Below are 24,241 nucleotides of genomic sequence, written 5' to 3'. Positions count from 1 at the left end.
CATTTTGCCTCATTGCTAATATACTGTGTTCGAAACCTTCCAGACCTTAGCAAAATCACGCACAAAAAAATTCTCATATCAGGGCACACACAAAATGAAAATGGTTTGATGCATGCCACAGTTGAATGAGAGAAGAAGAAAGTCCTTAGAAGTGGTCCAATAACTTTACCAATGCAGTGGCTCCCACTTACGAGAATAGAAAAAAAAAAAGGCTATGTTTATAATAAAGTAGTTGAATTGAACACGATATTATTGATATTGAAAACCTATATGACCAGTTGCACTATGATTTTTCCAAAAAATAGGAAGGGTGATAATGTTAATTAATCGAATGTAAAAGTAATGGAAGTTAAGAAAGCAGACCCTCATACCAAAGTTTATAAGCTTGGTTATGACGAGGATGCATTTCAGGAAATAAATATAAAATACTAGAGTAGGAACTCCACTCAAAACATTGTTCTTTGGCAAGCATACATTTCAGCACCTGGTATAAATGCAGGAAAGAAGAAAGATATGGTTGATCTTTGTGAAAGTGGTGTCATTCGAAGTGTACATCACAAATTTTACAGATCTCTAAAAGTAGGTAGCAGAAGAAAATGATCAGTAAATGTAACTCTGTTCTCCTTCTTATTGAATGCTCATTTATATTGCTCTGTTTTATTGCACTGTCTCCATACCACATTGTTAATAACTACTTCCGTACTACAACCTGAAATTTGCTTGGAAGTGTAACATGAATGCTTGTTGAGTATTAATAAACACCAGTGAAAATAATGATAGATCCTTTAATTTTAGAGCAAAAGAGTTACAACTAAGAATAATTCAAATACCTGGAAAATAAATTGAAATTACTACATACAGGCATGATAAATAATGCAAGAACTATGTACACACCGATTTTTATGAAAATTGACTAACCAGTGTATTTTCAAACTTTAAACTCCTCTCCACCAAGCAAGTTGGCCATGTGGTTAGGGCCACGCAGCTGTGAGCTTGCATCCGGAAGGTAAAGGGTTTGAACCCCACTGTTGGCAGCGCTGAAGATGATTTTCCGTAGTTTCCCATTTTCACACCAGGCAAATGCTGTACCTTAATTAAGACCATGGCCATTTCCTTCCCACTCCTATCCCTCTCCTATCCCATCATCGCCATAAGACCTATCTGTGTCGGTGCGATGTAAAGCCAATTGTAAAAGAAAACCTCCTTTCCTGAAAAAAAATCAAGGATTTTGAATGTTAACTCTTTTGTTCTCAGCCATTGAGATAAAACAACACAATAAAAATTTTATAACTTTTTCTAATTGTCTGTTCCCAGTCATAACATTCCTCTATTTGGTATTTCATTCCAGAGTCTGGTGGCTGCTATTATAACTTCCAGCATTATGGTGAGGGTGACCGCATTATCACAAATGAACCATGCCTCAACTGCACCTGCCACAATCGGATGCTTATGTGCTACTTGCGAGTGTGCCCATTTACCAAAGCCATTGGCCAAGACTGTAAAGTTGAGAAGAAACCTGAGCAATGCTGCCCCATCATCACCTGCCCAGAAGGTATGTTTCCAACCCTATACTCACTTCAATCTGGCCTCAGTAGTAATGATGCTCTTGCTTACAGTTTTTTGTGGTATTTTGCAGTTCCAGTTCATCTGCTCACTAGTTCCACTACCACAGCCACTCCACCAACACCTGCAGGATCTACTGCGGTAGGACACCCAGACAACTATGGTTGTACCATCGATGAAGTCTTCTACACGGACGGTGCACAGGTGTGTTTCAAGAGCATAATTTCATGTTGCCGAAGAAAAATACATTTCTATCATATGCCCGAGTAATTTCTTGCCCATTATTCATTATCTGAAAATAGAGACTCTTGAAAACTATCCTCATGTGCACACAGCTTAGCACAGGATCTAGTTATCCTTTCAAAATTTTTGACCCAACAATAAAATTGTATTCCAATACTTCTACTGATTCACTATTTGGTACTGGTAATTTACTGGCTACTCAGTCTAATTCAGTCTACCACCAGATGGAATATTTTTTTAGCAAATCATCATGTAGAAGCCGTGCATGGCTATATTACTACCACCACCATCATCCCCCCTTATAATCATCCTTATTAACATAATATTCATAATAACCTCAGCCAATGAGTTTGGGCTCTTTCTAAGCAGTGGTCATAATTGTCATTAAATTGTTCAAGTAAGTGTAAAATGTAAATTCCAACGTATCATTGGATGGGTCTGTAACTCCCACTCCAACACCTAGAAACATATGTCTGTACCTTATCCTCTCCTCTACAGCCTCTCAACCATACAGGTACTCTAACTCTCAAATGGTGTTGTGACACTTTTGTATCATAAATGGTGTTGTGGAGTCGAAAATGCACACCCATGTTGATATGGCCATGAAAAATGCTCTACTTTATCACAAATGTTTATCAGTTATCTTTTATTTTCAACAAAAAGCAATATCATCAGGGAAAATAGTAAGAAAACAAACACAACATGAGAATAATTTAAAACAACCCTTCATAAAAATGTTCTGAAATTAGATATGACCCGAAAAACAATTATTGGAGTGAGAAATGCTACGAAAAGGTAATCTCATACATGAATAAAGAATCATTTTGTATTTGGATATCACATATAATAATTGCACAAATTTCCAATATTCAAACCAAAATGGAAAGATTTATAGCATTGGAGGGTCACTACTGGCACCGCCTGAAATTTCCAGTTATAAAGGGATGACTCTACAGTATGTCCACTTAGCATGTGTTGACCTCAGACTGCCACAAATATACAGAGAATGGCCAACATAGAGGTGGGTTTCACTGGTATCAAAAAGGACCATACAACACCGACTTTTGAAATCCTTATTTTTATTTCTTACAGTTATTCAAGCACTGAAAAAGAGGTAGAGGCTTTGACAACCCCACAGTCCATCATTCTATTTGTTTCCTTAAATATTGTGGTTATCATTAACTTCCTCTTCTTCTTCAGTCATTAATTATCTGCATTTAGAGCTATTGCCCAGGTGGCAGTTTCCCTATCAGTTGTTTAGCTAGCTTTTTCTTAAACGTTTTCAAAGAACTTGAAACAAACATTCTTCTTGATAATATATGCCAGTCCCTTACTCCTCGTCCTTTAAATGACTATTTCCCCAATCTGTCCTCTTGAATTCCAACTTTATCTTCGTATTATGATCTTTCCTACTTTTAAAAGCTCCGCTCAAGCTTATTCGTCTAGTAATGTCATTCCATGCCAACTCTCCACTGACAGCTCAAAACATACCACTTAGTTGAGCATCTCATCTCCTCACTCTCAAGTCCTCCCAGCCTAAAGTTTGCAACATTTTCGTAACACTATTCCTTTGTCAGAAATCACCCAGAACAAATCGTACATTACTTTTGATCTTTTCCAGTTCTCGTATCAAGTAGCACTGCTGCTTTTCTATCTTTCAACTTTTGTATGTTTTTGTAAACGTTTTTATTACCATAGGTAAATTTCAGTAATTTGATAGTAGTGATAGTATTAGTCACCTCCTCTATCTGGATATTATCCTTATACCCAGCTACCTTTACATACTAATGACTGAATACTTCTGCTTCCTGTAAGTTCTCGCATACACTCCCCTTTTTATGAATGATCCCAGGAATGTCCTTCCTGGAACCTGTTTCTACCTTAAAGTAACTATACATATCCTTCCATTGCTCCCTAAAATTAATATGGCTGCCAGTTTTGTTTGACATCATGTTATCCTTAGTTGATTTTTTGCTAAATTCAATTTCCCAGAAAGCTCTTTCATTCTCTCCTTATTCCTGCAACAATTCCTAACCCTATTTCTTTCTAATCTGCACCTCCTTGTTAATTTCTTTATTTTCCTTTTATAATATAACAGGTCCTTACCATTGCTTACCACTGTGAAATGTACATATCTGTTTTCACACTCCTGACATTCCTTTCTGCATCATTTCTTCTTCTTCTGCTGCTGCTGCTGCTGCTGCTACTTCTTCAGTTTCTTCACCTCCTCTTAGTGGAACCATATTTCCAATCCAGGACTTCTAAGGTTTCAAAAACATAGTACTGTATACTGGTTAGGTTAGCTACATATAACTTCCATTTAAAGCCATTTCATAAGCTATTTACATTTTTATTTACCATTTTCAATTGATCATAATTTTTTTTCAGTTTTCCCATCTCTTATCAACCATACGGTGTTGTCTAATTGTCCTATCTTCCTGTCACATTTATTTTTAACTACAAATAAAAACAGCTTCATGATAAGTTTATAGAGCTCATCTGGTTTTATCAGCACAATATCTAGAATTTCTTTCCCTCTAGTTATTTCCATCATTTTCTGATTCAGCTGTCCTTCCCATAGTAACTTATTCACCATTTGTTGGTCATGCTGTTGTTTGCATTCCCTTCCCAGTTAACATTTGGTTTTTCAGATCACCCACTCCTTTTGGTGTTTCTTCTTCTTCTTCTTCTTCTTCTTCTTCTTCTTCTTCTTCTTCTTCTTCTTCTTCTTCTTCTTCTTCTTCCTCTCTTCCTCTTCGTGGAGCCATATTTCCAATCCATGACTTTTAAGCTTTCAAAGGCACAGTACTGTATATAGGTTATATATATTTTCCCTTTTTGCATTGTTTTCTTCTTTAATGATGTGAAATTATATCTAGGATGAGCAGGAATGCTCATGGTTATTTCAAATTTTATCATCCAGGTAGGATAAAGTGTAACACTGTGCTTTAGAGCCTTAATATTAAAATCATTATTACAGGTGCCGGGCGACAGTAGCAAGCCCTGCGAGCTGTGTTATTGTATCCGTAATAGAACGGCATGTGTTATGCAAGAATGTACGCTACATGTAGAAGGTTGTCGTCCTGTCTATGCTGAGGGTATTTGCTGTCCAGTAAGATATGATTGTGGTGAGTTCATACCTGCTTAACATGATTAAGTAATTGTTTTTTATATCTACAAAATATTTTGATTGAAATGTACTGAAATATTAAATTTTTATGGAACCATCTTTAGCCCCAAACCCTAATTAGCATTTATATTGCAATGCATAAATGAGCAAGGTTTTGTAATTATATGTATGCTGTTTTACTTACATCTGAGTGATCATCTGCTACATTAATTCCAAGTAAAAATGTTTCAATCAAACATACTGGTACAAACTGTACAATGAATTAGTTTAAATTTCTCATGATATAGATTACCAAGAAGCAACAGAGGTTTTTCCTGAGACCACAGTTCGACCAACACCAGGACTAGTGCTTACAACAACTACTCCTGGTCCACTTGACTGTCACTATGGAGAAGATACATTTGCTGATGGTGCTTTGCTACCAAAGTCTAAACCATGTGAACATTGCTATTGCATGAGGGGAGATATTGTGTGTGCTGTGCAAGAATGTGGCTCTCCCTTGGACCATGAGGGCAAAAATTGTACTGCTCTTCCTCCTCAACCAGGTCAATGCTGTACCGAGCAATACCAATGTGGTGAGTAACTGAAATACAGAAATATCATTCTAATACAAAATTACTAATTATTATCTGAGATATTACTGAAACTAACCTTGAAAATTTATAAGTGTCAAGATGTGTAAGTTTCAAGTAGTAAACTATTCATAATTTTTATATTTATTTTATGCTGTCAAGTAACAACTAGCACTACTTCTTATAACATTTCTACAGAGATAAATCTTTGCTGTTGGAATAATAAACATAGCAAAGGACCATAGCTAAATTGTTGAGAGATCCTTCAAGTGGTGATTGTTTTGGAAGAGATAAAGTTACATATGGCAAAGAATATATAAAAACTTCATTTGGGTCAACATATTATAGAAATTTATTGTCGTAAAGCACTTTTACCTCTGCTTTTATAATAATGAAAATGCAGATGTGAAACATCAGGGTGACAGAAAAATAAACATCATGGCTTATAGATGATATCACTAATATCTAATCTTATGCATGTAGTAAATGATATGGTTAGACAGGGCATTAAAGCCAATCTGGATTTCATGATGTCTTACGTACTGAATTTCTTCCAACTTTGGTTTAGACTTTCCACTTCTAATTTCAAGTGAATAAAAGAGTTCTTGAATTTCTATCCTTTGGTTGCGTTGACTAACCCAAGCATAAAATCCACACTTTGTCATTTCAGAGACCGAGATAAGACACGTGAACGACCTCTCCTTGAGGCAGAATCGTAAACATGAAAACGATTCCGATGGTAATGATTGTATTTGGCAACACGCTTGTTAGCTTCTCCCTTTTCATTCATAGAATGAGCATGTTCAGTCACAATCACTACTGAAATGTTAACAGTTGCTTATGATAAACAAATATACAATCTTCATGACATTAATATTAACAACTCTTTTTCCATTCCTGGAGATCAGAGCTGAAGTTAACATATGAGGGTTTCAAGTATGCAGTTATAATGATACATATGATTTAACCAGTCCTGCTCTCTTTCCTGAGATAGAGCTGATGTTAGCAAATACCATATTACTGAAGTCGAATGTTTGCAATCTTCATGATGCATTTAGGTCAGTTCTGTTTTCATTTCTAATTCGATAGCTTTAAGCGTGCTGCTTCCTTGAACTTCTGAATACAACCATTACTAATGCTAGCTATGTAATTATTGTTCTTTTTATATTATAGGCCTATGTGGGCTGCTTCTTATTAATATACTTTTCACACTTATTCTTGAAATGGCCCAAAATAAAAAAGTAACTGCATTCTAACAACTGCTTCACTATAATTCTGATAAACTGTTTATTCAAAATTATAATCTACATAGGGCAAATTAACTTCTCTGTCTTTAAATGCCAAAATAAAGTAAAAGCAATAACATTAATAACATACCTACTTTTATAACATACAGTATACCTGTATAATGACCAGAAACACAAAGAGCATAACAATCAAACAGTAGTTTAAAATGTTCTTTTTAAAACTTTATGATGGCATTATCCTTCCTTGAATTTAATTATAAAATTTCCTTTCAAAACTAACCTTATGCTTTTTGCCAAGTTTATCACATTAAAATTTCTGGTAAAAGAATTGCAGATATGTAAGGCATTAGAATGCATGATTATTATTATAATTTATTATTCATCATCACTATCATTCAGAATTAGTTCTGTGTGCGCATGTATCAAACAAACTTATTTACTGAGTGTACCGTTAATTGATGTATGCATCCATATCCAGCTTCAAATTCTCTCTCTATTAAACTTATATTTTTGTTCTTTTAGATAATGGAACAATTCCAGTAGGAGGCACATCACAAGAGCAGGAAACTGAAAGTATTCCTAAAGAACCATCCCAGGAAGAACAGTCAGCCACATCCCCTACGCCAATAGAAAATGATGAGCAGACACAACATGTAGAAGAAAATGAAATTGAACATAATCAGCAGAACATACATGAGACTGGGCAAGAGGTCTCTGGAGTAATAGATCAGGCTCCTGAAGCAGTTGAAGGAGAAATAGAACATGTGACAGAAGAGCTTCAGCATTTAACTACTCAGGGTATCCCAACTCAGTCTTCTTCTATCAGTCCATCAACAGCTGAAGATTCACATTTTACAGAAGTTCCAGCAATAGAACATGGTCAGATAGATCAAGGAACATCATCACCAGCTGCTCCTAATCCATCTAGTGAACAACTAACTACCCAAGGAATAGAGACTGTAACACACGGTACTCAAGATGAAAATCATGGTGTACTAGAATCTGCGTCACAAATGGGCCAAGACTCTGAAGGAACAGTACCTCAGCATGTGTCTCAAACTGAAGTCTTACAAACAGTAACTGGGGAAACTCCTCAAGAACTCACACCAGAAAAAGTAAGTGCTGTTACTGATAGTATAACTGGAAGTGAAATAACCACTGAAGATCACAAACCACAAGTAGATATCACCACTGAAGCAGTTCATCAGGAACATGTGTCAGAAAATATCATCTCTCTGACTGATAATCCTCAAGAGCAACATAAGCCAGAGGGTGTAGAAGCTGCTACTGAGGGAATTCAACAAGAGCTAGGGCCAGGGGGAACTGTGTCTGTATCCGAAATTATTCAAGAACATGAACCACCAGTAAATGTACCTGAAATTACTCAACAAGAAGAACATCCTTCAGAAGGTCAGGCTCCTGATGGAGAAGAGGGAACAACTGAAACTGGATTAATTACCGAAGTACATGAACCAGAAAAGGGAGCTGATGGCATTATAGTCACAACAGAGGCTATTCAGTCAGAAGTCTCGGCAAGTGAATTACCTGACCATGAGACAGAAACTAAACCCAGCGAAGATGTCAATGTTGAACCAGCCCATGAAATCAGTCCAGAAATTATCAGTGGAATCACAAGTGAAAATGAAAATATCCCAGAAGATAATACAAAGAAGCCAGTAAGCGGAACTCCAACAACTGAAGCAGTCCTGAGTGAAACTGGGGCTGAGGGAATAATACAAGAACAAGTAAGTGAAACATCAGAAGCTGTTATTGAAGGGGAACAACAAGAATCTTCTACCACTGACACAACTACTGGGGAAGGAAATGCACAAGTTGAGACTGGGGCAACTCAACAAGAAAACTTGCCTGAGAGTATACCAAGTGTTACTGAAACAAATGAAATGGAGATTGCTGAAGATGTTGAAGCTGAAACTGAGGAACATTTATCTATAACTGTAACTGAAGCTCCTGAAGACCAGAAACCGGGGGATTTAGAAACTGGAACAGAAAAAATTCCACCAGAACACGTATCCGAAGGTTCACCAAGTACAACTGGTCCTACTGACGATCAGAAACCAGAAAGTGTTGAAGCTGTAACTGAAGAAGCTGATTTAGATCATGTATCTGAAGAGCAAAAACCTGAAAGTATAACTGAAAGTACTTCACCAGAACATGTATCTGAAGGTATTTCAATACCAACTGATGTTCCAGAAGGACAAGGAACAGGAAATGAGCTGGGAGTGACTGAGAAAGAAGAACATGCACCTGAAGTTACAATAACACCAGAATCATCTGAAACACAAAAGCCAGAAAGTGAAGAAAGTATACCAGTAACTGAAGAAATACATGTATCTGAAGGAACACTGAGTACAACTGAGGCTGTTCAGGACCAAAAGCCAGAAATCATTGAAGCTGTAACTGAAGAAATTCAGTCAGAATATACATCTGAAAATGTGATTTCAGTTACTGAGGGCACAGAAACACAAAAGCCTGAGAGTGTTGAAGCAGAAATTGATGGAGCTCAACAAGAACATACATCTGAGAGTGCACCAGCCATTACTGAAGCTGATGAGGTAGCAACTGAATCTGTTCTAGAGCAGAAGCCTGAAACTATTGAAGAACAAAAGCCTGAAACTATTGAAGAACAGAAGCCTGAATTGGTTGAAACTGAAACAGAAGCAGTTCATGGGATACAAGGATCAGATGACTTGTCAACTGATGCAGGTGAAGAGCATAAACCAGGTGCAGTTGAGGTTGGTACTGAAAGTCCTCAACCAGAACTGACACCAGAAGCTACACATACACCACCTGAATCTACAGAAGATCAGAAGCCAGAACATATTCAACCCGTGACTGATGGAATTGAAATAGAGAATGCATCAGAGGTATCTAATGAAGTGACAGATGCACCTGACGGACAAAAGCCTGAAAGTGAAGATATCACAACAGAGAAAGTTCAACCAGAACTTATTTCTGAAGATTCTGTCACTGAGTCCATTGAAGGAGAAAAACCAGTGAGTGTTGAACCTGTTATCAGTGAAGTTTCAGGGGGTGTTTCAGAAGAACATTTACCTGAAATTACTACACCTGAAACTGTTGAAGCACAGAGGCCAGTAACTGTCGAAGCTCCAACTGAAGATATTCAGCAAGAACAAGTATCAGAAGCTGTAGCTATTGTAACTGAATCTAATATCGGACCAGAAATTAGTGAAGCTGTTACCAATGAAGTACAACCTGAGCATGTTTCTGAAGGCATAACAACTGCTCCTGAGACTAGCGAAGGGCAGAAACCAGAGGTTGATCAGGCTGTCACACAAGAAGTACCTGTACAACAAGAACATGTTTCTGAAACAGTAGAATCAGCAACTGCAATTTCTGAAACACAGGAACCAGAAAGTATGGAACCTGTAACTGATGGAGTGCAGCCTGAGCATGTACCTGAAGTAGTGTCTACTGGAACTGAGACATCCGAAGAAGGGAAGCCAGAAAATATTGGAACTGTAACTGAATCAGTTCAGCTAGAGTCTGTATCTGAAGGAATATCTTCTAGTACAATGGATGTTGAAGAACAAAAGCCTGAAGCTGTTGAAGCAGTAACTCAACCAGATCAACCAGAGCATATATCTGAATTTATAGATGTTACAACGATGGCTGTGGAAGAAGGGAAGCCAGGAAGTACTGAAGCAGTTTCTGAAGACATTAAACCAGAGCATGGATCTGAAGGTACTGTAACAGGGACTGAAGCCACAGAAGGAGAGGAAACAGGAAGCACCGAAGCTGTAACAGAAAGCACAAAGCCAGAGCATATACCTGAGAATCAATCAACTGGAGGAGAGGGAGTAGAAGAAACAAAACCAGAAATTCCTGAAGCTGTTACTGAAGAAGGGGAGCCACAGCACATACCAGAAACTCTAACTACTTCACCTGTGGCAGTTGAAGCACAGAAGCCTGAAAGCACAGAGGCTATTACTGAGGGAAATGAACAGGAAAAATTACCTCAGGTACACATTCCTGTGACTGAAGCTGGAGATGAACAAAATCCAGATGATGTTGGACTTCCTACTGAATATCATCCAGATGATGTATCTGATAAAGATGCAAGTACAGTTGGAACAATTGAAGGACAGAAGCCAGAAGATGATGAAAGTGCAGCAGTTACAACTGAAGGATATGTTAAGCCAGGTGTAAGCAGTGCAACTACAGTTAGTCCACAAGAATTAAAACCAGATGGAACACCCATTGAGGATCAAGAAGGTCAGGTATTAGGAGTTACAGATGAACATATTCCTTCTATTTCATCAGCTGGTCCACAGGATACTCAAATTTCTACAGAGTCATCAGTGAAAGTGACTGATAAACTTGATGAACTCACTTCATTGAGTTTTGTTAGTAGCAGCCCTGCAGGCGAGAGTTCTCAGTACCCTTCTATGGGGCCTTCTGGCATTTCTTCAACTACTTCAGCCCCTCTTCAAGGAATTGTTCCAGGTGAAGGTAAGTTCCTTTATAACTATGCAATGAAAAGTATATGTAACTTATTATGAAACAATGCAGACTGTCTAATTTTTCACATCAACTGGTGTTTATCTTATATGAAACTTAGAAATATTACAAGTATCATTGATACTTTCACCTTTTCCTGATTTGTACATGTTTAAAAATTATTCTTGGCAGTTTCTAGTAAGTTGTTTATTAATTCAAGGAGATGATTTGGTAAAACAAAGAACTTTAATTATCTTTTCCCCATTCATCAATAAGTACATTTTACATAGCTCTGTGACAAAATAACTTGCAAGTGACCACAAAATCTCCCATAAATAGTTACCATCATAACCACTACTTCCAGTGTAACTGCATCTATGAGCAATGCCAGAAGTGTCTTCAATTTTGAATACTTCAAACATTGTACTGAGCCAGTTTAGGTTTTGAAAGTAATTTTCTTATTTTACTCTCTTATATAGCATGTGTTGATCTTTATGATATTAATAATATTTTAATTAATCTAGAATTTCTTGACTCAAAAGTGTATATTCTATTTTGTTTGTTATTTGACTTATGGAGCAGATATACTGATTTTTTATTTTTTGGTTTCTTGTTCTTCTTCTAGGGAACTGTTTAGTGGAAGGACAAACATATCAGAATAACTCCAACATTCCACCTATTAACCCTTGTGTGCTTAGCTGTCGATGTGTCAGCAGTATTGTGCACTGTGTTAAAATCCCATGCTCTCCTCCTCCTGCTGGACATACAAATTGTGTACCAGTCAAACATGGAGAAGATGCTTGTTGTGATACATATCTGTGTGGTAAGTAACGAAAAGGAACAAACAAGTGCAAATCAAGTCATATAAACAAAGATATATTCAAAGATAGGAACATCAAAGGAACACATAACAGGGTAAACACTATTACATGTCGGTGTGGGTAGGTGGAGAAATAGAAAGATATCCAAAAGACAAGGACAGCCTCTACTTCTCCATATACTGCCATTACTGAAATTGATAAGGAGATCCAATCTCTTTGAAGATGATTATGTATGAGGAGAAACAAATATTTTTGTTACTGAATTGTACTTGTACTACTGCTATATATAATTAATAATAATAATAATAATAATAATAATAATAATAATAATAATAATAATAATAATAATAATAATAATAATGGCATCAATTTGTAGTACTGTACTTGGAGCTGTTACTCCAAATGGGAACAGAAAATTGAGATGAGTGAGATTTAGCTGAAGGATAATTTTGTTTTACTGTACCACTATTTTGTTGTGTTAATCAGGCATAAGTTACAGCAGACTTTGAATATTTAATGCTAGTATGTTAAGATTCCATGTTATATCCACCCATATTTCCACCCAGTAAAATATTGTCTAAAACTCCTTTTTATTTTGAGTGTGTATATGTGTCTGTGAAGGGTGTAGGGATGCTTTATGTTAGTCAAAATAAGATCTTTGAAGAAATCTTTTGATCACTCATATCATCCCATAAAAAATAACATCTCACTTGTTATCATTCAGTAATTTGTCTTTCAAAATGTTCAATGGAAGAATGACCTCAATTAGAGGAGCCATCACTGATAAGAATTCCTCTAATCTATCATATTAATATTGAAATCATTGCTGTACATTTGTGATCCATGAATGGAATCATTTGCTTCTTTTTCAGATGGTGATGAGAAACCTGGGCTGGAATCAGACAGCCAGATGGCTGCTACAGAAGAGCCTGTAATTGAGTCACAAAAGGAACCAGCAACACCACTTGAGAATGTATCAGAAACGCAAGAATCTGCAAAGCCCGTGTTCGAAGAGAAACCCCAAGTTGAACAAACAGTGAAACCTGAAGATCAACAGACCGAACATCAAACTGTGGCACCTGAGCAAAGTGAAACTACTCCTTCACAGGCTGAGCAACATAGACCAGATATTTCAGTTCCCACACAGGAGTCAGTTATAGAACAGGAGCAGGAATCAGGAACAGGAAAGCCTACTGAAAGCGAGTCTGGACAAATTCTCACTACACAGAAGCCTGCACATGGATCAGAGGCAGTGGAAGATGAAGAACCTGAGCAACCTGTGGATGAACAAACTGAAAAAGTCCCAATCACAGACCAACCTGCCCATGGTCAAGAAGCTAGTGCAGAACAAAAACCAGAACATGTTTCTTCTACTGTTTTACCTCCACAGAATACTGTAGAATCTATTGTAGTACAGGAATCTGAATCTGAACATCCCTCTGAAGAACAAACAGAATTTCCATTGCCTGAATCTACAGGACATGACAAGGAACAAACACCAGAAGCTGAGGTTGCAGAAGAACATACAGAGCATCTATCAGAAATTGACGACTCTACAAGACCAGCAGGGCCAGTTGAAACACAGAAACCTGAAAGTGAAAAACCTTCAGAAGAAACGATTGCTGGAACAGACAGACCTATTCAGATTCCTATAGAATCAACAGATGAACAAAATCCTGAAGATCAGAAGCCAAGTGTAGAAGAGGACACACTCACTGAGCAGCTCATTCATGAAGCAGAGGAATCAGATGAACAGAAACCAATTGAGGGACAAACTGAAGAAACTCCTACAACACACAAACCAGCTCATGGTCCAGCTGAACCAATTGAAGAACACACTGAATTTTCTCCAGTAACTGACCAGTTAGTTCCTGAATCTGGTGAAACATCTCCAGAACAGAAGCCTGAATCTCCTAAACCTGCTGATGAGCAGGCTGAAGAATTTGAAGTTACTGGTCAGCCTGTTCAAGCAGTAACAGAGCCTACTGAATCACAAAAACCTGAATATGAGAAACCTGTAGAAGAGCAAACAGAACACACAACTGAGGCAGTACTAGGTGAGCCACAAAAGCCAGGAACTGAAAAGCCAGTTGATGAGCAGTTTCCATTCACACAGCAACCTGTTCAGCCAGATGAGCAGGGACAAACAAATCAAACTCCAACAGCAGAGCATCCTACTCAGGGTCCTGTAGTGCCTGCTGAAGAGGAGTCTCAGAAGCCTTTAGCAACAGAAGAACCAATTCTTGCCACAATAACACCAGTAGAAGTAGAGAAACCTGAATCTGAAGCACCCATGGCAGGAGAGGCTGAACAACCCACTCATGCCACAGAAGGGTCATTAGATGAAACAATGCCTGAGGGACAGACTGAATCAAGTGTCCAAAGCCCAGTAGAGCCAGTGGTGCAACAGGAATCTGAAAAGCCTTCCGAAGAACTCACGACAGAACTTCCCAGTCATAGCCCAGTTGTAGCAGATGAAGATCATACTCATGAATATGAGAAACCCTCAGGTGAGCAGATTCCAGGAACAGAACATCCTGGTCATGAGGCTGTACAACCTATTGAACATGAAGAGCCTCAAACTAATGAACCTACTGAGAAACAGACAGAGAGTCCTATGATTCCTTCTGAAGAACATACAGAGGAGCCATTAAAACCTGTCCAGACACAGACACCTTCATCTGAGAAACCTTCTGACATACAAACTGAAGAGACAACAAAGCCTGTAGATGAAGTAATACCTGAAACTGAGAAACATACAGAACAACCTCTGGAACCTGTTGAGGAAGAAAAGCCTCAGGAACCTTCCGGTGAACACACTGAACAACCTGTTTCTGGATTAGGTGAAACTGTTGATCAGAAACCAGAATCTGAGATCCCAATTGAAGAACAGACTGCACAATCAGTGGGGCCTGATGAAGCTCAGAAACCCACTTCAGAGGAATCTACTCAGGAAGGTACTGAATTACCAACAAGACCAATAGACACTCCAATACCAGAATATGAGAAACCTACAGAAAAGCCAACTGAACAACAGATTGTTCCTGAACAAGAAAAGCCTGCTGAAGAGCAGACAGAACAAACATTTGAACCTGTTGAAGATCAGAAACCAGAAGCTGAGAAGCCTTCAGAAGAGCAGACAGAAACCCCAGTTCAAGGACCAGTGGAGCCTACTGAAGAAGAAAAACCTCATCCTCAGAGACCTGATGATGAACAGACTGAAAGACCAATAGAACCCATTGAATCTGAAAAACCCGAATCTCAGGAGCCAACTCATGAGCAGACCGAGCAACCAGGAGAGCCTGCTGAAGTTCCAAAACCTGAATCTGAGAAACCTGTTGAGGAACAAACCAAAGAGCCTATTGAAGTAGGCACCCAGATTCCTGAATTTGAAAAGCCTTCTGAAGAACAGACTGAACAACCAGTAGAGAAACCAACAGAGCCTTCAAAGGAGCAGAAACCTGAAAGTGAAAAACCTGCTGATGAGCAGACTGAACCCCAACTTGAATCTGTTGAAGCTCAGAAACCTGAATCTCAGAAACCTACAGTAGAACAGACTGAAAGGCCATCAGAACCAGCAGAGTCACAGGAACCTGCATCAACAGAGCCTTCTGGAGAGGATACTAAATATCCAGCTGAGCCTGTAGAAGCACAAGAGCCTGAATCTGATAAGCCTGCTGAAGAAAACACTGTCCAACCACTTGTACCTGCTGAAGCTGAGAAACCAGATACTGAGAAGCCTGGTGAAGGACAAACTGAACAGACCACAGAACATGCTGATGGTGAGAGACCTACAGATGAACAGACTGACAGACCTATAGATAGACCAGAAGAACCTGTTGTGGGACAGAAACCTGAATCTGAACAACCTTCTGATGAGCAAACTGAAAAACCTTCATCTGGTCAAGAGTCCACTGAGGGTGAAGAATCTGAAGTTGGGAAGCCTCAAGAGGGTTTAACAACTGAATATCCTAGTTATGTTCCAGATGAAACACAGAAACCAGAGTCTCTGAGACCAGATGAAGAACAGACTGAGCAGACAGTAGAATTACCTGGAGAGGATATTGAACAGAAACCCAAACCTGAGCAAACACATGAGGAACAGACAGAAAAAACTCCAGTGGTAGGTGTTGAAGAAGTAAAACCTGAATATGAAAAGCCAATTGAAGAGCAGACTGAAGTGCCCACTCATGGATCTGTACAGCCTGTTGAAGTACAAACATCTGTTTCTGAGGGATCTAGTATTGAAGAGAGTGAACATAGCTCTTCCACTCATTCAATTCTATTGGAGCCTGTTGTGACAGCATCACCTGATGAGGAGAAACCATCTGAGGAACTCACTGAGCACCCTCTTCAAGGTTCCATCGAGCCAATTTTAGCAGAGAAACCTTCCATAGAACAGACTGAACAGACTCCAGGGTCAGAATCTGTTAATGAGCAGAAACCACTTGAACATACTCATGCTCCATCTGTGCACCCTACATCAGAACAGGGTCCAACACAAGCTCAGCCTACTCATTCACCTTCAGAAGCCACTGTAGATCTGAAACCTGCATCTGAGATACCAGCTGAAATTCACACTGAAGGAACACCTCAGGAACCAGTAGGACAGGTTTCAGAGGCAAAACCACAGCCTGAGCTGCCAACTCAGGAGCAGATACCTGAATTTGAAGAACCAAGTTTAAAACCTAGTGATGAAGAAAAACCTGATACAGAACCAGTCATTGGAACTATTGAACATGTCACTCAGGTTGCAGAGCACCCTGCTACACTTGGGCAATCAACTGAAGGTTTTGGCATGATTTCATCAACTGGCAAACCAATTCCTGAACAAGAGCACCAGCCACTCTACACAACAGAGGGAAGTTTGTTGTCATCTATAACAGAGGGACTGATCTCCCATCCTGGACATATGACAACAGAAAATCCAACTACAGGAGATCATCATGAATATCCACATCACCCTCAGCATCCAGATGGTCAGTATGAGCATTTACCAGGTGGAGATGTTGATACAGCATATCCTCCAAGTTCTCCAGATGAAGCTGATTATGATGAAGAACAAGCTGCTTTTGGTCCGGGAACATGTCGCTATGGAGGTAAAGTGTATGTATCAGCTCAGCAGATTCCCAGGGAAGATCCATGTGATTTCTGCTTCTGCTTCCGTAGTGACATTATCTGTCTCCAACAAAGCTGTCCACCACCCATACCTGACTGCCGGCAAGAACCTATTGATGGCTTCTGCTGTCCACGGTACCAGTGTGAAGTATCAATGGCAACTATGGTCAATGTCTCAACTACCACTACTACAACCACTACCACCTTACCTCCACACTTCCTTTCACATGCTTACAAGGGGTCTGCAGTGAAGACAGGTTGCCAAGTGCAGGGTCATGCATATCGTGTGGGAGAAGTGGTGCGGTCAGCATCAGGACCATGTCTGTTATGCAGGTGAGTTAATTTGATAACTTATATCCATACCAATATACATATGAAATAATAAACTCTTCATGTACTAAAAGATTCACCACTTTGTAAACTGATCAGTAATAAAATTATAGTGTCTATATACCGGCATTCAAATATAATAACAATAGTAATAAACTGTTGCATCTTATATTAGAATTGTGAATATTGTGAAATCATAGCATAGGAAATGTATAGACACATTGATGGAAATGATGAAAATGCAATACCTTATCAGGTAAAGGAGAAGACTACACTGATACTTTATACAGAAATCTTTATATATTACTGGCCACCATGAGAGAAAGGTATCTCCCCAGTTGGGGATATGATCATCCCTTACAGTGGTATGTTTACTGCATTATCAATGCTTTGTACAGAGAATTGTTGTGGTAATAGAGACCATTGATTTTTCACTCTTTCTTCACTAGAATATGTTTCATAATGAATACTGACATGCCACAAGGCTGCTTTACATTGTGTTCCACATTTTGTTCAATGGGATATGAATCAAAGGAATGACAGACCAATCAACTCACAATATTCTCACACTCCAGTAGATCACGAACATTTGTAGTAGGTACAACAAGGCCCCATTATTATTCATAAACCATAAATTGGGGCCAATGATACCTCTGAACAGATGTTTACTAGGAAGTATTACCTCATATACAGTATGTCCACTTTTGTTGAGTAAAGGCTAGTGCTATCAGCTGTCGTCCTCTGAGGCCCAGGTTTGATTCCTGGTACTGCCAGAGATTTAAGAATGTCAGGAAGGCAGGTATGTGTTTAAGATGGTACATGCAGCTGAATTCCATTGGGAGTGTGCCTGCAGAAAGCTGCATCATTTCAGGATGAGGAAACAAGTTTACTTTTTACCTCATTATATTAGTGCTCACTGATTACAGTACTTCCTTCCAGTATTTGTAGTTTAGTTACTTAATCCATTATCATGGCATCCAGAAAATAATATATCCAAACCCCATGGCACAACAGCCCTGAAGGGCCATGGCCTACCAAGCGACCGCTGCTCAGCCCGAAGGCCTGCAGATTACGAGGCGGAAAATAATATATAACCATGTTTATTACATCACACTTAACCAAAGTCCACTACCTAAGTATTATAAAAATATTTTCTTGTTACTGATAAGTGAGGGAAAATTTAAAATTTTGTCAGAAAAGGAATAAGTCTGGAAAGTTTCAACTGGGGGAATTTGGGAAATAAACCTAGACCATGTTCATTACATCACACTTAACCAAAAAACACTACCTGGGTATTATAACAATATTTTCTTATTACTGATAAATCAGGGAGAATTTAACATTTTGTCAGAAACGGAATAAGTCTGGAAAGTTTCAATTGAGGGAATTGGGGAAATAAACCTAACTAGATAACATATGGGTAATGAAACATCTATTGGCTACAGAAGCAAATTAAATTATATTATCCCATGTATATCTCAATATTGCATTATACAGTACGAATCACCTGAGACTTGCATCCCAGATATTGCTGAATTGGAAGATGCTATTGATATGTTGTGTTTTCATAGAAATGAAGAGTCACAAAGGGCACATAATTGTAGCCCATACTCAGATTAATTAATATAATTGATTTGCTTAAAGCAAATATAATTATCAAAAAGGTAGAAATTTACATTTATTGGTTTAATGTAAGTGGTATGTTGCCCGGCCCCGTGGTGTAGGGGGCAACGCATCTGCCTGTCGATTTCCGGCCGGGACAGGGGGTTTTTAATTGTAAATGATTAATATCCCTGGCCTGTGGACTGGGTGTTTGTGTCGTCCTTAACATTCTTTTCCTCACATTCAACACTTACGCAATTTCTAAATACACACAGGTTCAAGTAGGGGCAAAAGATCTTTCTAGGTCAACGCCCCAAACAAATAGCATTTTTTTTTTTAAGTGGTATGTTCCGAGCTGTCAGTGGAGAGATGGTATGGAATGACATTAGTAGACGAATAAGTTTGAGTGGTGTCTTTAAAAGTAGGAAAGATCACAATATGAAGATAAAGTTGGAATTCAAGAGGACAGATTGGGTCAAATATTTGTTTATAGGAAGGGGAGTTAGAGATTGGAATAATTTACCAAGGGAGATGTTCAATGAATGAAAATCTATAGCCTGTTTCCAGTCATTCGACCGGGTCAGGAATGGAATGAATGAAGCCCCCATCTAGCGGTGAGGATAGGAATTATGCCAGCTGCCGAAGCCTGTTGCACGGAGATGTTCAATAAATTTCCAATTTCTTTGCAGTCATTTAAGAAAAGGGTAGGAAAACAACAGATAGGCAGTCTGCTACCTGGGTGACTGCCCTAAATGCAGTTCAGTAGCGATTGATTGTTCATTGACAGGTTAGAAAGAAACAGTTAGAAATCATTGTGGAAGTAAAGAGAAATTGAAGGGACTTACTAGGAAGATGTCAGCTCAGGATAATATGATGGCACGCATTATTGTCAGTCATACACATTTTAGTGAAAATGGAAGGTACTTTAACACAGAATTAGTTGCGTGTAATTTGATAGATACACGGTGGTGATTATTTGCTGTAACGTGAACTTGCTTGAGGCTAGAAGCCCCTCTCCTCTCCTGGCTTCCTGTCTCCAAAGAGGTGACATCCACTAGTGTTGTGACCTTTATGCAATACAAATTTCACAAGCTGCTGCCAGCTTTATCTTGCAGATACGAAGCGAGTAAATTTGAAAAGTATTCATATTTACCTTTAACGAGTTTGATTTGCTGTGAATTAGCTCATTATTGTTTGTGCTAGTGCTTGAAGATGGAGATGATTTGTAAAACTGCATTGTGTTCAGTGAGTTGTTTGACTAATCAGTAACATTACGATCTCAGGATCTTGAAGACTGTGAAAAGAACAAGATGATTAGTTTAATTGTTTCAAAAATGCCAGTGTTCATTCTCAATATTTTAATGGATATGTTGTAAATAAACATTAAAGGCATTTTATATTGGTTTCTATCTTCCACAAATTATATAGGGGTTGTGTAGGCGGACTGATATGATGTGAGCACTGATGCTACTTTTAGGACATGCCTAATGCAGTGTTAAGACAGAAACAGATTCCAAAAAGAACATTTCAGGAATCATTAATGTCATCCTCTTCTCCAATTACTTGTTTGTTTTGTTACATTTTCTAGAAGTTACACTTCCAGTTTCACATAATTGTTTGAAGAGGTTCACACATAATTGTTGAGATGGGTGACATCTACTGGGATATCGTACCACATACAGAGTAAAATAATGAACAGCATTCTTCCCGTATCCATGCACTATTAACATGGCATTTTCAGCATTGTTAAAAACCATCTTGCACTTGAACTATCGCAAAGTAACTGACAATGAAGTCGCAATGCAGTTAGTGTACTGTAAAGAAAACAAACATAAGAACATTATAGGTAGCCTTGTAACTAAACATATAAATAGAGCAGAGAGCTGTTGGTATTTACAATTTCCAAACTTTAATAGCTTGTAAACTACATGTACTAGAGTTCAGAAAAAATCACATTAACATTCTAATTTACCCTAGTTTCATTTTGTTATTGTCGATAGGCATTGTTCCATTTGAAAAATATAACTTTGTAAAATATTACACATTCCAATAACCATTAAATTCTGTGTATATGCTACAATTATGAACCCTCGGTTACACTTAATTTCTGTGTAAACAGCACTTCAGTAGCACCAGCCATTTCAGAAATATTTGGGGTAGAAGTTTTTAAGTGATTCACCCTGTATACAATATATATTAAGAAGAAAGGTTGCTATGATGGCAGTGTTATGTTAGATGATGTTGAATATTTCTTACATATTCTGAATTTCCAGATAGATGAAATGAGCTATTCTGATTTTACTCATTGTCTTTTCCAGATGTGGTGGAGATGGCCAAATGAAATGTGATCCTAAAGAATGTAGCCCAGAACCAATGCTAAGAAAAATGATTATGGCAGCTGCAAGCAGACGAAGATGAAGGCGGTGTTAAATGGATTCAACCAATGTGCTCAACCAGTGATTTCCTGCTGACAGGAAGAAATATACAATCAAATGTGTTGCATCAGACAGTAACACATGAACATTGTAAGAACATTTTGTTCTGATTATATTACAAGGGTGCCAAAATGACGGGACAAAAAGGAGGAAGCAAGAACAATGTGAAACTTGTCATGATTGTGCCTTTCCTCTAGGCCTCAACCCTAGACTCTGTTTTAAGATTTGTATGGCTATTTTGTATGCAAGTTTTAAGACAGGTAAGACTGAAACAAAGTGCATTAATATCACTAGGCTATTTTGCACTCTTTTCTCGAACAAAGTGCATATTTGAGGTCACTATAAACCTTGAAATTACAGACTGATACTTTTCCTACTAATGAATTTTAAATTATTTATCTACGATGTGTATTAATATATGGTCTGGCATTTTAGTCATTTCCATGGACACATTTTCCTATATACCTGTTGAATATAACTGCTATTCTGTGGCCAAATTACAAGTGGGTTGAAGGCTGAATGAGTTGGATTTGGCACGTCATGTTTTGTATCCTTTCTTTATTTCTCTATTTATCACAAATGCTGTATTTGGGAGGACACAAAAAATAATAGTAGACTGATGCTTTTGCATTTTCCGACAACTATACCTTATTTATAATTATGAAAGTGGTGTATTGTGATGTTTGAGATACATTATTTTAATTTCCTTTGCCTCATCCCAAAGCTCCAGATTTGTGAATGATGTGCCTAAGTCGTTTGATTGGTAGAAATGCGCAGTACTGGTTCTGCTTCTTTTTATACATATATTTCTATTGAAACAAACACTGATGTTTGAATTTCTACCACTTGAACATTAGGCTGGGAAAATATGTACATTTATGTCCGAGGTCATATAGATACAATTCTAGTATTTTTTAGTATTTATATTATATATATATGTAATTATATGACTCTTCTATAACTAAAATGATTTTTAACAAAATTGATAAACTTTCTGTTTTTTTTGGAATAAACAAATTTATATTGTTTTTCAATTTTGTACTATAAAATCAAATCTTTTCTAACTAATGTATGTTAAGAAAGTGTATGAAAGAATTTAGAGTCATTTTTTACAAATAAACATTTTTATGTCATAATGTTATTTTATTTGTATTCTGTGTACAGAATATTTTACCATGATCCACAATATCCACAATTTCCAGATTGACTGCATTTTTACCCTTTCATTTGACTGGTGAATTAAGAGATTAAATTAGAGATGCTTATAAGGTAAGGTAACTTACAGAATCTATGCTTTCTATCTATATTTCCCTTCCTCTATCTTGGTGGCATTTCAGTTCAATGTGATACAACTCAATGCATTATTCTGGAAAAACTACCAAAAACTAGTTTCATCCATTTGCACTCACTTCACCTTTAAACTCTGGTACAATATAATATAAATCACTACATCTACAAAAATATTGTCCAGTTTCACTTAAACCTTTATAGCGTAACATATAGCCCTAACAGCAAGTGTCTTCTTGGGCTTGTATTTGATTTGTGGTCATTGGAAGGTGATTGGGGATTTAAATGAGGCCATTAAATGGGTTCAGGCAACGAATGGGTATTCCTTACGGAAATAGTATAGTAACTACCTCGATATAATATCACTCCTACTACCATGCACCACTGCTGACAGGCTCTTATCTGATCGTTCAGGAGTGTCAGCAGACTGGGTGTGCTACTGACCTTCATTACCTGTAGCTCGTTATCTTGAGGAATGTGCACTGGAGATTTACCTGCTCTGGGACTGAATGGTCTCCCCATAGAAGGAAATTTTCTTAAAGCGTGCCATAATGGACTGTTTCCCAGAAAAGCTTTGCAAGCCTGGACAAAGCAATTTGAAGATAAAGAGCTTGACCGTAGCACGTTTCGACCTGTTTTGATCTTCAGTCCAAGTGTGCAGTTTCTATGATAAATAAATGAAATGCTGGTCCCACACTGGAATCATTACAGGGGCTGATGGATATGAAAAAGACCAATCAATCCAAGCTTTAGAGAAAACCCTTGAAACCAAGCGAGTTGGCTGTGTGGTTTGGGTCATGTACCCATGAGCTTATATTCAGGAGGTAGTGGGTTTGAATCCCACTGTCGGCAGCACTGAAGATTGTTTCCTGTGCCTTCCCATTTTTACACCAGGGTGTACCGTAATTAAAGCCAAATTTGTTTCTTCCTCAGTCCTAGTCCTATAATATTGCATCATTGCCAAAAGACCTGTTTCAGTGCAACTTACAACAAATAGCAGAATAAGAAAAGAGAAACCAATCTTCTTCCTAACATACCAGATGGGGCAACTATCACAGCAGGAAAGCTCATGGTAATAGACCAAGCAGAACCTGTGTTCCAGGAACGTTCCACTGATGAAATTAACGACTTAGTAAAGTCAGCAGAAAGTTCCAGTAACAGTGAAGATGAAAGTGAAATACGTGAGCTAGTGCATAAAAAGATCACTTAAAAAAGCTGAAGCATGTGTAAACTGCTTGCATGGTTATTTTGAACAGAATTCTCTCTTGAAGGAATCATATGACCACCTCATTGCCAATCATTCATTTATTTTAGCTCACTGAGAATGCCATGAAGTGCAACATAAAATTGATTCATTTTTCAAAAGGATTTGAAGTACAAGTACAGTGCTCTACTGTGTATCAGATACTATATT

The 24,241-nt window shown here is 38.0% G+C and overlaps 1 protein-coding gene across 1 annotated transcript in view; it reads left to right on the top strand.

Moving 5' to 3' along the window:
* Nucleotides 1-22,655, top strand: part of tnc (tenectin) — an 85,844-nt gene extending 63,189 nt beyond the window's left edge. The window contains exons 4-12 of the mRNA XM_068226043.1: nucleotides 1,349-1,552; nucleotides 1,637-1,767; nucleotides 4,787-4,934; nucleotides 5,224-5,511; nucleotides 6,179-6,247; nucleotides 7,278-11,246; nucleotides 11,860-12,057; nucleotides 12,928-17,506; nucleotides 21,424-22,655. Coding sequence (XP_068082144.1) covers nucleotides 1,349-1,552; nucleotides 1,637-1,767; nucleotides 4,787-4,934; nucleotides 5,224-5,511; nucleotides 6,179-6,247; nucleotides 7,278-11,246; nucleotides 11,860-12,057; nucleotides 12,928-17,506; nucleotides 21,424-21,523 — 9,686 coding nt within the window. The 3' untranslated portion in view covers nucleotides 21,524-22,655. The remainder of the gene's footprint in view (nucleotides 1-1,348; nucleotides 1,553-1,636; nucleotides 1,768-4,786; nucleotides 4,935-5,223; nucleotides 5,512-6,178; nucleotides 6,248-7,277; nucleotides 11,247-11,859; nucleotides 12,058-12,927; nucleotides 17,507-21,423) is intronic.
* The last annotated feature ends 1,586 nt before the right edge of the window (nucleotides 22,656-24,241 follow it).

This window comes from Anabrus simplex, chromosome 2, assembly GCF_040414725.1.
Source record: "Anabrus simplex isolate iqAnaSimp1 chromosome 2, ASM4041472v1, whole genome shotgun sequence".
NCBI classification, from domain to species: domain Eukaryota; kingdom Metazoa; phylum Arthropoda; class Insecta; order Orthoptera; family Tettigoniidae; genus Anabrus; species Anabrus simplex.
Note: the sequence above shows the minus strand (reverse complement) of the source record. Positions and strands in the feature narration are given on the sequence as shown.